Genomic DNA, 17,669 nt, shown 5'->3' with positions numbered 1-17,669 from the left:
CCGGGTTTTCCCCTGATCTCCCGGGTCGTATACACCCTGGATATATTAAACACAAATTTGCAAGTAAAATTTTAAATGATTGCACAAATGGCTTGTCTTCTGGACCTGAAATTTTTCTAAGTGGCTAGTCCACGAAGTGTTAGGTTTTGAAAGAGTCAAATGCTCCATCACTTAAGAAATTCATTGCACATTCTCACATGTAACATAATTCGTCTTTCATAAAAGATTTGCTTTGGAAGTAACACTTCTCAAACCATCATTTGCAATGTTTTCCCGCGGTGTGTTAAAAATGTAAGCAGTTTGTTGTTACATAGTATTGCACAGTCTTTTTCCTAAAGCCTTTGCACTGTGTTGTGTTGTTGTAAATAGCGCTTTTTCTTTGCAACGAAAGTTTTATTTTGATGTTATTCTCTCGTTTATGTTTTATTGCTGCAGTATTATTCTGTAGTAATGGGCTAAAGCCAAATTCTCTGTTAGAGAATCAGTTCTTACCAGTCAAAATTATATAAATTTAGCTGAAAACTAAAATAATAATAAATTCCTGGGTGTCTCCCAGATTTCCCGGTTTTCCAGAAGTGTAAACACCCTGTATATAGATGAGAGTTTACTTCATTTCATTTCATAGAATAGTTATTCTTCAGGCAATACACTACTTCTGAGAAAAGTAAATCTGGATTATTATTATTATTATTATTATTATTATTATTAAAAAGTCATGTGATTGTGAGACAGGCGGTGTACTCTGGCTGTCATTGTTTCTGTAGAAGTCTCTGGTGATATCAAAGGATACGGAGCAAGAATGTTGAGATATAGTGACCACCATTCTAAAATTGTATCTAAAGAAAGGACATACTGTTTTTCACGCAGTTAGTAAATGACTCATTCATCATGTGGTTGCATGACAGGGCTGGTAATGGTTGTGGCACTGTTTGCAAAGGTAGTGATGGAATAACTGGAAAGAGGTGAAGTTCGATTTGGGTTGTCTGCTGCACTTTAGTAGTCAAATGCACCAATACTTTGCTACATAGCTTAATTAGTGTTAATTTCACCTGTGTCTTGGAAATTATTGCAAGGAAAGAAAAAAATGGTAACAAAAATCTTCATTAGCTGCACCGCCTCTCTGCAACATTCAGAATATGCTCTTCCATGCTAATTCAGGAAAAACACATCATTGTAGACAGACTGTGTGTACAGAACAGAAGAAAGGAATTTAGGAATGATAATGACATCTCTTATGAGGAGTGGTACATTAAGCCTTAGAACAATGTCAAAAATTTAAAGCTTCTGCTAGAAGACAGGAATTTTTATCATTGCTAATGTGTATCAAAAACCATTTTTAAGAATAGTAGATGGGATTTTCACATTATTGGTTGAATGTACATTGTCTGTGAAGGGTGCTCATATATCTAGAAGACCAAGCATTGATGTTTTTGTATCTTTGTATATGAAATGTATCCTGAATTGAGGAATTAAAGAGTGCCCTGTTGTTGAATAATCCTTCTGTAATCAGTATTAAATGGGAAAAAAAAATTAATTGTACATGCCCTGAAATTTTCAATTTCTATAAAGGTATTTTTAATTTGTTTTGAGGTTGGGTACTCATCCTTCATCAGTGGTAAGCAAGATACAATTTTCTGTTATATTATTTTTTAGTTTTCCTTGTGTTACTTTAAAGCAAGATTTGTGCCGAGTTTTTAGTTTTGCATATTTCATTGTGAGTTAGTATTACATTGTGGAAGATCATATCAGATTTTATTATTGTTTTTTAATAGTTAATCATACCTCAAAATATTTTAGCAAATACGAGTGGTAATAGTGCTGTCAGGGCCCTCATTCAAAAATTGTAAACACCATCACCATGACTTCAAGTTATTGATGTATACCCATATATCTATATGCAGACTATGATTACCTTTTTAACACCTGTTGCATAACAGATTGAACAGTTACACAGTACATACAGGTAACATTCATTTTTACCTCCATCTTCAGTATTGTAAGTTGTAAATATCGTACAGAAAGTTCTGGTGATTAAAGACCACTCATGGAATAGTAGAAGCATTGAGTCATCGACAAAGAATGAAAACTTGCTAGCTTTTGGACAGATTCTTTAACGAGCTGGAGAACACACACACACACACACACACACACACACACACACACACACACACACACACACACACGTACAACTAAACTGTGCCAGTGCTTTAGCTTGTTGAAAGAACTGTGCAAAAGCTAGCAAGTTTTCATTCTTTTTTTGTGTACGTGTCAATGACTCAATACTGCAGCTATTCAATGAGTTGTCTCCTTTACTTCTAAATTATTTATACTCTAAGGCATGAAAAATTTGATTATCTTACCTTTGTAGACACTCCACAAGAAGCCACATGTTTTGTAACACAGACTTGTTGTGTTTCGTTTTTCTGATTTGTTTTAATGCAACAAATGTATTTTGTTGGTTGCTCACCATATAGTGGAGATGCTGAGTTGCATATAGCCACAACAAAAAGAATGTCACAAAAATAGACTCCCCCCGCCACACACACATAAACACAATTCTCTCACTTCTGACTGCAGGATCCAGCAACTGAAGCCACACTGCGAGCAGCAGCACCAGTGCTTGATGGGAGTGGCGACTGAGTGGGGAAGGTGGAGGCTGGGGCGAGGAGGGGAAGCGGGACAGTGAAGTGCTGCTAGGGAGAGTGCAGGGATGAGGTGGAGAGGGGGTGGGGAAGCTAAGTGTAGTCAGGAGGTTAGATGGAGGGCCATTCAAGCTGCGACCACCGTGCTGCATTCTGTGTGGTCATGACAACCAACAAGCATTCTGTCCCCATGAATGGCCACTAACTAACTATGGCCCAGAAACAAGTGGACCACCTTGTTGCTCAGCATGCTGCCCAGCAAGACATCCTTCATTTCAATGACTGCTTCGCAGCCTCTGCCATATGCATCCTTCCCACCAATACAAGCTTTTATGAATTGGGCAGGGAGGGAACTTTCCCTGCAATATATCCTACATTCCTGTAACCCTCCTGGCCTCAACCTTCATTAGTCATTTTTCTCATCCATCCAGCCCCTTCTCTGTTCTCACTCAAGCACTACCCATTCCCCTCATTCCACCAATGCACCAAGTCTTATTATTTCTCTCCTTTTCTGTCCCCCCCCCCCCCCCCCATCCACCTCTCCCCTGCCCTCTATCTAACCTCCCAACTGCATGTAGCTTCCCTACCCTCTCTCCACCTCATCTCTGTGCGCTTCCCAGCAGCACTTCACTGTCCCCCACCCCTCCCCTACTATTCCTCCCCCTCCTCGCCCCAGCCTCTGCCTTCTCCCATCCAGTCGCCATTCCCATCATGCACTGTTTCTGTTCCTCGCAGTGTGGCTTCAGTTGCCAGAGACGGCAGTCATGTGTGTGAGTTGCGTTTGCATGAGTGTGTGTCTCTGTCTGTCTGTATTTTCATAATACTGTTCCATTCCATCCTGGATTTTCCATCGTTTTATTGTGTGGTTTGTTACAGGTTAAAGATCAGAAGGAATATGAATTTGACCCTGCAGCTATCGTAATGAATATCTGCAAGATATATGTGCATTTATACAACAGTGATGAATTCTGCACAGCAGTCTCCTCAGATGGTCGTTCCTACAGTCCACAACTTTTTCAACTAGCTGAGGATGTTTTAGGTAAGCAGCATGTAGTTATCTATATGCGGGCAGAATTAATACATTAATTGAAGATATAATTTAACATCATACGAAGATTACTAATAGTGTTTTGTTGTTTCTTAGCTGAGTTTGTACATGTTTATGCCTATAATAGGTAAATAAATAAATAGGGAGAGAGAAATTAGTTACTTTTCTAAGGTGAATAATACTTGATGTATTAAACAGCTCGCATTGGAGGGGGTGCTCTTATCACCGATCTACAGTTAGTTGCGAGCAAAGTGGCTATGATGGCTTCTCGTCAAAAAACTGAAGAGGAGATACTAGCTGAAGCACCTGAAGAATTCTTGGACCCTATTATGTCTACTCTAATGATGGATCCTGTGATCTTGCCTTCATCAAGGAAAACTGTTGATCGCTCAACAATTGCCAGGTACAGTGCGAAAATCATTTATAATAATAGTACAGTTCCAACATGTCTTCTGGTCTTATCCAGTTGTCTCTTTATCCTTGGGCAACTGTTAACTGAAGCATGTCATTTACGTTACTGACAATTGGACAAATGTCTGCAGAAAGAAATGCACAAAATATGTTAACTGAGAAAAATAATTGAACTGAAGCAGAAAATACTCAAAACAATTTATCTATTAAAAATCAGTAAAATAAGCATCATGAGACATAATTCTCAATTAAATATTGACCCTTAGATTGCTTAATTCATTGTTGCAGTACATGTGTAGAGGTTTCGTTCTTCTTTTCATAGTTGTTAGGCTTTAAAGGAACTGACTTGAAAAAGCACAAGTGTCAACCATAAAATAAGCTCCAGTGGATGAACAGACATTGTACACATTCAGTAAGTAAGAAATATGCATTTCAGAATTGACAGAGATTCCCTAGTTACTTCCCTACAATTTACATTGTTATTACACCAACATTTTTATGCTGATTTCAAAGGAGTCTGCTGCCTACGTCTGGGGTAGCTGTGAAGCTACTGCTGTCTGTACCTCACCATTGTTGTAGAAACATTTTCCAGCCAGAAATTGCTTCAGGAGGCAGAACAAAGGAAAGTCATTTTCTGCATGGTCAGGACTGTTGGCTGGATGGTATAAAAATCTCCTGTCTAAACTGAAGAAACTGATTCTGTGTGGTATGGGCTGTATGTGAATACATGCAAAGGTGTGTCTCTACTTAGCTTTACATGTCTCTTGTTCTGGATCATCCATTGCAGGCACCTCAGTGAGCTCAGCCTTCATTGCCTTGGTACAGGTTTGGCGAGCCAGATGTTCTGAGCTAGGAGCTAGTGAGTACTACCAGAAATTAATCCATTAAATATGGGCATGTTTCAGTGACCACAGTGGGGGCACAATTGTGGAAAATTGTGTCTCGGGGAATGGGGTGCTTGGCTCAACTGGCCTGATTGTGGGATGCTACATACTTGCACAACAACGTGGGGCTCTGTCTTGGTGGACCTTTATATCTGTAGCTACTTGTGGGAGCACCATGACAAATTCAGTACACAGCACTCCCAAGAGGATGGTTGTTCCACCTGGGAATATTCACACTCACCCAACAAAAAGAGCAAGGGACACTAGTCCTCCTCATAGTCTTGATTAAAATTAGTCAGTGTATTCATCCATCACTTCAGCTCTATTCATCGAAGTTTCACCTTGCAAATTAATCAAGAGTTTCGTGGATTTAAAATGTCAATCAACTTATCTTAATTTTTTAAGTTTTTCATGCAAACTATGCATTCTGAGACATCATTGTTGCAAAACACCACATATTTGGTTTATTTCTGTAGAATGTTGAAAAGCAGTTCAGTCTTTAAAAAAAATATGCTTAAAAAAAATCCACACACAGGAGAGAGAGAGGGGGGGGGGGGGGGGGCAGTCTAGGAGGGTATATTTGAAACCACAGGCTTGTCTTGTAGTCATTGCAGTCGAGTCTGGACTGTGAGTTAGTTCATCTAAAATGTTAACTAGTTCTGGACAGTTTTCGTGAATGGTAGATATTATTCTGGCATTACAGTTCTGTCTCATTTGACTGCTGGAAGGAATATATGTTTAGAAACAATACTGTTGAGAACTGCTGTGCATTTGAAGGACCAGTGGAAGAAAGCAGGAATATCCTGAAGTATGGACAAAAAAATCCTTAATGGTTTTATACAAGAACAGCTCTGCTGCAATACTAAATTTACACAATGTGTAAAACAGTGAGTAAAAAGAACTTGGGGCCTCTATCTCACATATCTTAGCGTGAAGGCCATTTAACTCTTCTGGCAGAACAGAAGCACCATAATAGATTTGGGCCACCAGTTTCTTCTTCATATCATAATTCTGAAAAGGCCACTCAGCACAGTGAATGAAGAATAAAGCAAAAAATATTCTTGAATGTCGCTGATGGAATCCACTAGTCTCACATCAATAAAGCATTGTAACTTATCTGAAACATCTGTTGCTTCATCCACGATGCAGGCATAAAATGAGGTTTTAACCAAAACCTGTATGTATCTGTTCACAAATCTACTCATTTAAATGTTTAATCAGTTTGTTCTGTGCAGCTTTTAATGGCTCTGAAATTTTCAGAATTTAGGGAATATTCTATCTCATTGTGATCTCTGAAAGCTAACTCCTGCTTGCACAAAAGATCTGTGACATCAGTCAGAATTTTCTTGATGTCTCTATTAGTTTTCACTACATTGCTGTGTTAGATTTTCATCAGTTTCTGATGTTCTCTAAGTAGCTCTGAAATACTAAACACTTGTTTGGGTAGTTATTTATGCGAAATAAAACTGCTTTGATGATTTTTAGAAGAAGCATGCTGTGCTAAATCTCTAAACAGATTGTCCAGATCATGAAAACCCTCAGCGGATCATACAGTTTTTCTTGTGCTTAACAGCTAACATGGCTGGGAGATTAATTTATGTTTTGCAGGGATAGCACATAACTACTTGTGCTGCTCATACCACAAACTTCAGAATGTGTTTTGAACTCAACTTTTTGAATGTTATGCCATTAACTTTTTGAATGCAGTGCCAGTGGTGGACATCCTTTCTTCAGAATTTAATGTCTTCCGGTTTTACATCTCCTTGAAAATGAAAGCTTCTGAAAGGAAGTGATGATGTCCTCACACGTAAGCATTGTATCAGTACTTGTAAGGCTGGGATTCATTCCATATTCACTGCACACGAGATGTAATAGAAACCTATAGAGGTAACACCACAGCTGCTGGTTTCCCGTGCCGCGCGGAAGCACACTGCAAAACGGCTATGACGGTCTGTACTCCTTCTTCTGTTCCCGTGAGGCCTCGTTGGCCCCACATTTCTGTTTGTGCGTCACGGCTATCACAGCACCCAACGTTTGCAGGCTGCCTGGCACGTGCATGGCCTTCTTGCCATATGCTTTGCACTTCTAACAACGAGAGAATAACAAAAAACTGTAATGCAATAACATACCTGTAATTATTATACAATGCTATTAGCCATATGGGTCAATGGCCTTGCCACAGTGATAACACTGGTTCCTATCAGATCACCGTAGTTAAGCGCAGTCGGGCTTGGCTTGCACTTGGATGGATGACTGACTGACAGTCTGCCAAGTGCTATTGGCAAGCGGGGTGCACCCAACCCATGTGAGGCCAACTGAAGAACTACTTCACTGAGAGGTAGTGGCTCCAGTAACAAAAACTGACAACAGCCAGGAGAGTGGTGTGCTGACCACACACCCCTCCATATCTGCATTCAGTGACACCTATTGGCTGAGGATGATATGGCAGTCAGTTGGTACCACTAGGCCTAACTGGATGCCTTTGTTGTTAATGCTGACACACTTGTGTGTCCGCTTGATTCCTCACAGTCTAACAGAAGACCATAAAGAGCAATGAAGGACCATATGTGCAGAATTGCTTATGCATTACGAGCCTGATTTTGGTTGAACATCATTGCATGTGATGAAACATGGGTTCATCACTTTGAACTGTAAACAGAATGGCAATCCGTGGAGTGGCAGGCACCATACCACCTCTCCCCTTAAGCTAAAGTTCAAAGTCACACACACAGCTGGTAAAGTCATGACAACAGTCTTCTGGGACTCTGAAGGGGTTGTTGTGTTTGATGTCCTTCCTCATGGTCCACGGTCCACTCTGACGTGTTTTCTGCTACCCTCAGGAAGCTGAAGAAATGACTTCAGTACGTTGATCATCACAAAAATGCAAACAAACTTCTCCTTCTTCACAATAGTGCAAAGCCTCACACAAGTCTGTGGTAGGACTGTTGATATTTTTATATTTTTAAAAATATCGGTATTTAAGAAACATATTAATATTGGCTCTCAACAAGTGGGCTTTCTGGGGACGCCTCCCAACTTTCATACAGCCCTTCTTATCAGATACAGGGTTAGGTATGATCTGTCTGAATGTCTTAAGCAGGAAAATTACATTTGTCAAGTAAGTGTTTTAAGTGTAATGGTGTTTGGCAGTGAAATAAACAGAAGTACATCCATTGTAAGGAGTTCCACACAATGCTCCTTATTTGTAGATTATTTCTCAGTGTCCTCTAACCTTTCAACAGCTACTTGTTAGTTGCATTTGATGGTCAAGTGGCTGGAGGAATGGGAAAATGCCACAGGATTAAGTTCTCTTCAGAGAAAAGATTTGCAATGATTTTAATTGCTCCCACTTTCTAATGTAACTGTTTTAGAGCAGGGGGATACTGTCCTCACTTTTAATGAAAAGGTGAAATACATGACCCCACTTTTTACGAAAAACTAATATGGCCGTCACACATTAAAGACTTGAAGTCAAGATACCTCAAGGTTTTTAAATATTTTAAAATGTGTCATTAATACGTGTTAGGTAACAGACAGGGCACATCTGCTCCAATTTTATTGAGCCTTGTGACTTTAACATGGATACCATAGTTATGACTCGCAAGACCTTTGAAACTTGTTGGATGTGGCACAACATTTGGGTATTAAGATTTCAACAGGTGCTTATCACACAAGCCCTGTTCATGGCTGGGCTAGCAGCTGGCGAGTCTCCACTATCCATTCAACGTCTTCTCATGGTGCACCAAGAATACAGGACTCTGTCTGTCCCAGAAGGCAGCATCCATCTCCATTGGCTGGCCACCACTGAAACATCTGTTCAACAATCATCCACAGGCAACGCAGCATTAGGGAGCAGTGTGGGGTAGAGCCTTGAGATATTACACGTGGACAAATTAAGGTGCAAAGACAGAGGTAGAGTAGGGGATCCCCCTGTCTACTAAAGATGTCCTGCAAAATTTTAGAACTGAAGGATTACAGGAGGAATTGTATTCCAGATTACATCTTTAAAACAAAATTTTATGAGATTTAAATCAACTTGAATTTTATTGTTGTTTACTGATGGGTCTACATGGGGGAACTTTATCGGATGCTTAGTCATGGTCCCTGAATGTGTCCTTTGAATAAGCTCTCAGAACGGTTGTTTGCATACAGAATTGTTTTTCTATCCTGAGATGAGATCGTGGTAAGAAATTCCTCATCTGCTCTGATTCCCAAAATGCCCTTTTTGCTGTTGGTCAGCTTTACACAGCAGATGGGATGGTTCAAGATAGCAGCAAAGGTGACAGGTTTCTCTTGCAAAGGCAGGTGAAGGAAATCATTTTTTGTTGGGCTTGAGGATACATAGGGATCCAGGGAAATGAAATGACTGGTGCAGCTGCCAAGGAGTCTCTCTCTCTCTCTCTCTCTCTCTCTCTCTGGGTGCCAATGAGGCTCTGCAGTGGTTGGTTTTTCAATCGCTGGAGGTGAGAAGCAGTAACCTGCAGTCAGTGAAACCTACAGTGCAACCATGGTTTACCTCCTTCCAACAATGAGATGGAAGTCTAGCCTTTACAGGATTATACAACAGTGTGTCAAAGTTGTGGAATGTAGAGGTTGATCCAGCATGTTTTATTTGATGACCGGAGGGCAAATCTCTCCCCCACTGGATCACACACTATTTTAAATGACAGTGAGATGAGTGTTGTACGTGTTTTAAAGTTTTGTGTATTGTAGGGGCTCCTTCCCAAAATATTGAGTGGGAGATTTCAGGGTTGCCACAAGTTCTAGAAATCAGGAAGTATCAAGGAATTTCAAATATGTCAGGGAAATTAAAAACACTGGAAAATCTCGTTTTTGTTTCAGTAGATGAAATGGTTTGTTTACTGAGACATCATGCATTGTCACTGGCTGGGTGCAGTTGCGTATGTATGCCGCTTCCCTACTCCCTCATTATTACTGCTTCTCCTCCTCCTACAACTCCCCTCAGCTTGCCGTCAGTGCTGCCACCGCTTCTTACCGCTAACTTAGCAGCTGCTGACGGCAGAGCATGAGGAGTGGTTTGTTTGGATATGATTCTCAGAGACTAGACGCAGTGGTCGGAGACAGCAGTCTTGTGTGCACGAGTTGTGTCTTGAGTGAATGTGTTTTGTGCTCTCATTTTGTAACAAAAGCTATGGCTGAAAATTTAGTTGTGAGAGTGTGATTGCCTTTTCTATGTGCCTGTCTGTGGCTCAGCGATCATCTTTACAGAGAGTTGCTACCTTTCCTCATTATTATTGATTCTCAGAGTATTTGAACAAGTTATCTGTGGCATGGATTAATCACCGTGGTCTCATTTCATCAACATTCTGTCTGTGACTCATGAATAGCTGGCCACAAGAGTGGATTTCTGTAACGGGCCAGAACTGCAGGCTATTTTTGCAGGTATTTTTAATAGATCGGACCTGCTGATCTGAAGCCCTTCAGTTCCCACTACTGTGCAGACCCTGCCTGCCGGATCTAGTCTCATTGATCTGCCTGCAGGCCGGGTCTGTGTGTGGCATAATAAGGTGGATTTTCGTGGTTTATTCACGGACAAAAGACTGCGGTGCTCCGCAGCAGGCCAAATGTCACGCACAGTGGATTTCAGAATTGCAACTGTCTCAATTGCAAATATGTTGAACAATGTGGCATTTTATAGACATTTTATTCATTCTATTACATTTTGGCCCTTCAAAAGTATGGGCGATAAGAAGGAGAAAATTGTGTAAGTCACTGGCGATTTGTACACTAAGTAGTCATGTGTTTCTCAAAAGAAAACTCACACAGTACTGTTAAAATAATGGATATAACACTGTGGGTAATAACTGACAATAAGGAACACAGTAAAACCAACATTTTATTGCTGTTCACCTACAGTGTTGGTTTACACAATTCTTCCCCGCATTATACACCTCTTTCAAGGGGCCTACTTTTTTCTGACATTATTCTGAAATCAGTGAAGGTATTTTAAATCTGTCTTGCAGCTCCAAGAAAGTGTGTATTTTTGTTACCAAGTGTGTTTTGTGTTATTGATATAAAATAATATCAGTGGTCTTAATGAAATATATACAATTTGGCTTGCTTTCTCCATCTAAAGACAGTTCATTACAAAATATGTTGATGTTAGTACTTAACATTTTTGCTCACAGAAAATGCCGTCAGCTCGCAAGTTTGATATTTCTTCATTTGCACTATTGTTTCTTGTACCATAACTGCAAAGACAGATTGTCAACTTATGTCTTAACTTATCCCTGAGATCTCAATATTTGGCCGTAAATAATGCCAAAACTTGTCTGGAAATCAGGGAATTTCACTTGGGGTAACTTGTGGCAACCCTGGATTTTAGCATGTTGCGTAATGGCTGAGTCATCCAGTCACAATAATCTGCCCATTTTTAAATATATGTGACCTGGTAGTTTGTAATTGATTTTATCTACACAGTTATTTCTTGTCTTTCTGATTGCATTTCATTTGTTGTCTTTTATTGCCCTCCATACTTCAATGTTCTTCTTTTAAATTGTTATTTATTATGCTGTGTATGTTGATATAGTTTGATTTGACGATCTTTTGTTGTTTTAAATGATTTGCACCATCCTTGGCTCTTATTTCATGCAAGGGTGTTGACGACATTGCAATTTACCATCCAAAAACCCTAATCACTAACAAACAGACACGTGTGAGGCACTCTTAAACACTCTCTCTTCACACTGCTGGAGGAATGTCAAAGCTGCAATCAAACAATTTTCAGTCTACCTGTCTGCTGCCTTGACACACATTTTGTGAAATACTCTGGTGTTGGGTGGTGATTCTGTGCAGCAATGAGTTAGAAGTGAAGTGTAATTGACTGGAACATTCTGAAATTGTAAGCCCTGCTTCAGCAAAACTGCTTGCCCAATACTTTCCACCACTTTGGTCTTTGTCATTCACATTGGTTGAGTTTCCAGTGAATTGCCCACACCACTGTAAGGCTTTACCATCTTCTCAGGTTTATACAGGTGACACAGTTGAGTGTATGTCTGCTGGAATTTTGCTTCTGAGCCCTTAGAAATCTAATAATTACATGAATCTTGCAGACAAAATTGCTGCTCTTTTTCTCTCCTTAACCTGCCATTCAACACTGAAACTGCACACTTTATTGCCCCATTCTCCTCTCTTCTACCACAAATGCACTTTCAGATGGAACTACTTGCGTCATATTTGGATGTAATCAGAACATACTTTTTGGTCACCCTCAACCTTGGTATCTCCTCAACCTTATCTACATGCATCCTCCATAACCTTATCTACATGCATCCTCCATTGTCCCAGTCTCACATCATTGTACAGTAAACGTAAGGCTTCAGACGTATATACATATTTTTTTCACAGCATGATGCAACAGTGCACGACATGAGCTCAACACAAGATTATGGCTATATATTTGGGCATCTGTAAGTACATTACTAAGTGTGGACTGCCAGTGAAACCCTTGCAGTACTAACACAGGAGGCTCCAGACAGCTGGAAAAATGTTGGTATATCTGTCTGCTTACAGGTTACTCATATGACCAAATGATCAGTAATTTGTGAGAACTTTACATTTTTACAATATTTGATTGATAAGTAAGATAAAAGAAGTCTCAAAACAGGAGCAAAATACCTAATACTTCTGTTCAGCCTCTTATGTGTATAATATGAATTTATGAATACTATGAAGTAAACCATTAATTACATTTTTTTCTGGATTACTTAATCAAAATAATCTGAACTTTGCATATTTATGCATATGTTGCCAATAGAGTGATTAGTTTCAAAAAATCATTATTAGCAGAATACATCAAACAAGCCGCAGATGAAATTTAAAGCGCTTATGATGTGACCTTTGAGTTTCGTTGAATGGTTATGTGGTCTTCAATTAACCAGTTTGATGCAGCTCTCCACACTAGTCCATTCTGTGAATGCCTCTTCATCGCCAAATAATTACTGCAACCTGCATCCTTTTGAACATAATTTCTGTATTCATCTCTTTACCCTACATACAGCATTGACAATTAATTGGTGTCTCAATATGTGTCCTATCAACTGACCCGAATTTCTTTTCTCCCCAGTTCTCTTCAATAATTCCTCCTGGAGTAGATGGTATCACAGTGGAAATGACTGAAGCTGCTGGCCATATCAGAATTCAGTGGCTTTGTAGAATAATGAGAATAGTGTGGACATGCAGAAAGATTCCTGGTGACTGGACAGTCAGTTATTGTATCTACTTTCAGAAAGGTAACACTGTGATCTGTGAGAATCACATAGGAATAGCACCACTGTGCCGCTGATATTAAAATGTTTATGGCACTGTTAGAAGGGAATAGATATGGAAAGGTCTGAACAGACTGGAATTATCAAAAGGAATGCAACTGAGAATCAGAAACATGGTCAACAAATGCCTGAATTGTGTTGTAATAGGTGGCAAGAACTCAAGAATGGTTTAGAATGGACAGAGAGGTTTGGCAAGGAAGTCACGGACGTCGTCATAAGGAAAGTTCACCAAGGATCAACACCTGATGATACGATGTAATGAGCAGGAATTGGAAAAACGACTAAAAGACCTGGCAGAGAGTAATTGAAGAAGCAGGTGTGGAAATAAGCTTAACTAAAAGTGAAATAATGAAAATAAGGAGGACAAATGCAAAAAAATGAAGGCTGTAAATTGTAATGGAAAAAGCTTTAAAGAAGTTGATGATGCTTCCAAGTATTCAGAATGTAAATTAACCAAAAAAAGGAACTTCAAGGATGAAATTTCAGAGGGATAAAAAATTGTTCAATATTTATTGCTAAGAAATAATAAGTAATATTATCTGCCACTTTTCAGAATGTTTGACTTGGACAAAGAAAGATCTGAGCAGAATACAAGCAATAAAAATGTTCTAGAAAGGACTTCAAAATACTTAAATTTATAATTGATGTTAACAAATTTCCATTCGACAGAGATTTGGACCTGTAATTATTACTGTCTTCCTGAAGACTGAGGGTATTTCCCGTCTCATATATCTTGCAGGTGGAATGGTCTTGTCATGACCGGTTTTACCGAGGATCTTAGCAGTTTCGAGGGTATGTTTCTACTCCAGGGGCCTTGTTTCAACTTAGGTCTTTCAGTACTTTGTCAACTTCTTCTTGCAGCACTACATATCCCATCTCATCTACTTCTTCTCTTTTCTATAATTTTGCCTTCCAAGTCCATTTCCCTTGTATAGTCCGTCTATGTATTTCTTCCACCTTTCAGATTTCCCTTCTTTGCTTATTACTTGTTTTCCATTTGAGCTCTTGATATACACATAATTGCTTCTCTTTTCTTCACAGGCCTCTTCAATTTTCCTATAGGCAGTATCTGTATTTCCTCTAGTTCACATGCTTTCATAGTCTTGCAGCCAATCATGCTTAGTCATTTTGCTCTTTCTGTTACTTTCATTTTTAGATGTCCTATAGTCCCATTCACTGGCTTCATTTGTTGAATTCTTATATTTTCTCCTTTCATCAATTATGTTCAATAGCTCTTGTCATATCCGTTGATTTCACTATTTCGTCTCTCGAAGTAACACAGTCATCATCTACTGTATCCCTTTCTTCTGTTCAGTGCGGAAATCTCTGTCTTATCCCTATGTAATCGGTCTGAAACCTAAAAGTATCTAGGTCTCTTCAGTGTGTACAAACTTCTTCCATGATTCTCAACACAAGTGTTAGTGATATTTAAATTACACTTGGCACAATTTTCTACCACCTGGCTTTCACTTTCGTTCCTGTCCCCCAGTCCGTATTATCTTATCAATTTTCCTCTCCCTTATCTATCTGAATAATTTCTTTTATTTCATCATACATTCTTTCAATCTCATTATCATCATCGTCTGCGGAGCTACTTCGCATATAAACTTATACTATTGTATTGGGTATTGGCTTCACATCTATCTTGGCTACAGCAATGTGTTCACTACGTTGTTCATATTATTTTACCCACTTTCAGACTTTCTTATTAATTATTAGACCTACTACTGCATAACCCCTATTTGATTTTGTATCTGTAACACTGTACTGACCTGACCAGAAATTCTGTTCATCCTGACATGGACTTCACTGGTTTCCATTATACCTAACTCCAACCTATCCATTCACATTTTTAAATTTTCTAACCTGCCTATCTGATTTAAGGAATTGAACATTCCATGCTCTGACCTGTAGTATGCCACTTTTATTTTTCCTGTCAAAGACATCTTCATGAGTAGTCCCCACCCAAGGATGCAAATGGTGGAGAATTGTACCTCCACAATATTCTACTCAAGAGGATGCTGTCGGTGAAAGTAAGAGCTGCACAATTTCCCCTTGCTTTCAGCCATTCACAGTACCGGCACAGCAAGGCCATGTTGGCTGATGTTATATGACCAGATCAATCTTCCAGACTGCAACCAATGAAAAGGCTGCTGCTGCTTCCTCTTCAGGAAACAAACAGTTGTCTGGCCTCTCCACAGATACGCCACTATTTTGGTTGCACCTATGGTACATCTTATCTGTTCTTTGAGGCATGCAAGCCAGCCCACCTTGTCAAGGTCAATGGTTCAAGGGGAGTGTGGTTGAATACCGTTGCGAACTCTCAATCTATTATTTGCCATATGCAATAAGTATGGAAATGCAGTCGGCACTCATTTATCCAGAATTAAATATTGAGCCAATCACAATAACACATTTTACAATGAAAGTGAAGTAAATTGGAACACATTGTGTAGGGTTTATGATGACTTTTGGTTGCACATTGGACATAAAATATTAGATTATAAAAGCACTTCATTCACACACCACCACCAACAACACGACTACTAGTTATGAAAACGTTGCTTTGTTAAGGATGAAGCAGGAGAAGGACAAAACAGTTTTGGTCTAGTTGTAATTGGCCTGTTAAGTTCCCTTCACATTTTTGAGTACTGAAGTTCAATGCAATTTGAACTAAAAAGATTGCGTATTTTTAATTTTACATAAAATTATTTTATTGCAAAACTAAAGATTTGCTTTCTGTAATACAGGCATCTGCTGAGTGATCAGACTGACCCGTTCAACCGCTCTCCATTAACTATGGATCAAGTCAAACCTGATGAGGAGCTCAGACTTAAAATTGAAGCATGGGTGAGAGAGAAGAAAGAACAGCATCAGAATAATTGAAGTGGCTGAAGATTTATTGTGCACTCATACAAAAAGACACAATCATTTTTTAATCATACTTTCATCTTATACTGTTGATTTGTGTAATCAATAAATATATATTTTTAAAAACACAGTTATACATTAGTCAAAATTCATCATATCTCTCATTCTGCTTTTGATCTTTTTAGTGTTGGGGCTGTGTGCTCTAATGGAGATGGGAAGGTGGATGTTAATACTAGTTTGTAGATACATCTTTAAATTTTATGCCTTGTTTGTAGGGATGTGTTGATACCTTTCTGAATTTTTAATTACCAAAGGAATGAATGTGAACATAATAGAAGGAATTGTATTAGGATCCACAAGTTCGAAAGCTTATACAGAGACTTCCAGTAACAAAATACTGGATCACTTGCAGTGCCGCAGGTTTATTATTGAGTGTTATAAATTTTTCCATACTGGTTTCATCCCACAATGTTACACAGGCTCTCACATGTGTGTGCATGCACTTTGCACTCTTTGAATTGTAAGTGCATTGCTCCGTTCTGCTTGGTTTTTGTTCACATTGATAATATTTGGTAATTTACATGACTCCACTTTGGTTTTGTTTCAAATAAACTGGTTTTATCGCACGGTATTCTGTGGACTTACATATATTTGCATGATTTAATTATGTCGTACGTGTATAGCTAGTATTCTGCTCAATTTTTGTTCACATCTCTTACTCAAATTGTCCTGTATTTGATCGAGTATGCATGTTAGCAGCTTCTGACAGAAACAGTATTCAACTTCTTTACATTTTAATCCATGATAAGTAAGCAAGTCTACTTTGAATGGTGTGTGTGTTGCTTCTTGCCACAGAGTATGCTTTGTAATCTTTGTGACAGACTAAGCAGTTATTGTGCCAGGTACTATTGCACAGCAAAAATATAGTGAATGTACTTCCACTGCACTGAATGCCACTACAGTCAGCAAACTAGTTACACAAAATTCGCTACTACATCCAATCATGAAACCCTGAGGATGGCGAGGAGCGGTGCCCAATATTTTTTAAGTGCCTTATTCACTTAAAAATTTTCATTACAGTAGGAGCATGATTCTAGCACACTGATTTCTCATAAAGTTTATTACTTGTGATACCTGTTAATAACATAGGAACATATCTGTGTTAAGTACTGTTGATCTTCCACATTTGTAATGTAAAATGCTTACATTCTTACTGTGCTATTCGACATTCAAGTACAGTGTAAACTTGGAGATGAAATGGACTCCATTTAATGTCATTAAGGTGCATTTACTCTGAGCTCAAAATAATGTTCACAGCCTGGTATGAACACGAAAACAGTGTTCCACGGCTGCAGGAAAGATCAAAGGAACATTGTTTATGAGTGTTTGCTTGTGCTCTGTCCTAATTCACAAACTGCAGGAACTATTTGAGATATGGATGGCTTTGAAATTTGGAATAAATATGCAAGGCTTTGATAGGAATCTCCTGTTGCCAAAAGCCGAAGAGTAACAGTAGGTCTTTGCT

The 17,669-nt window shown here is 39.0% G+C and overlaps 1 protein-coding gene across 1 annotated transcript in view; it reads left to right on the top strand.

Annotated features, from left to right (window-relative positions):
* LOC126176036 (ubiquitin conjugation factor E4 A) overlaps positions 1-16,274 on the top strand; it is a 114,834-nt gene extending 98,560 nt beyond the window's left edge. The window contains exons 8-10 of the mRNA XM_049923170.1: positions 3,519-3,681; positions 3,889-4,093; positions 16,024-16,274. Of these exons, the coding sequence (XP_049779127.1) occupies positions 3,519-3,681; positions 3,889-4,093; positions 16,024-16,159 (504 nt within the window). The 3' untranslated portion in view covers positions 16,160-16,274. The remainder of the gene's footprint in view (positions 1-3,518; positions 3,682-3,888; positions 4,094-16,023) is intronic.
* The last annotated feature ends 1,395 nt before the right edge of the window (positions 16,275-17,669 follow it).

The sequence above is a fragment of the Schistocerca cancellata genome, chromosome 1 (genome assembly GCF_023864275.1).
Source record: "Schistocerca cancellata isolate TAMUIC-IGC-003103 chromosome 1, iqSchCanc2.1, whole genome shotgun sequence".
Classification (NCBI taxonomy): Eukaryota; Metazoa; Arthropoda; class Insecta; order Orthoptera; family Acrididae; genus Schistocerca; species Schistocerca cancellata.
The sequence above is the reverse complement of the archived record's forward strand: the minus strand, read 5'-3'. Positions and strand labels throughout refer to the sequence as shown.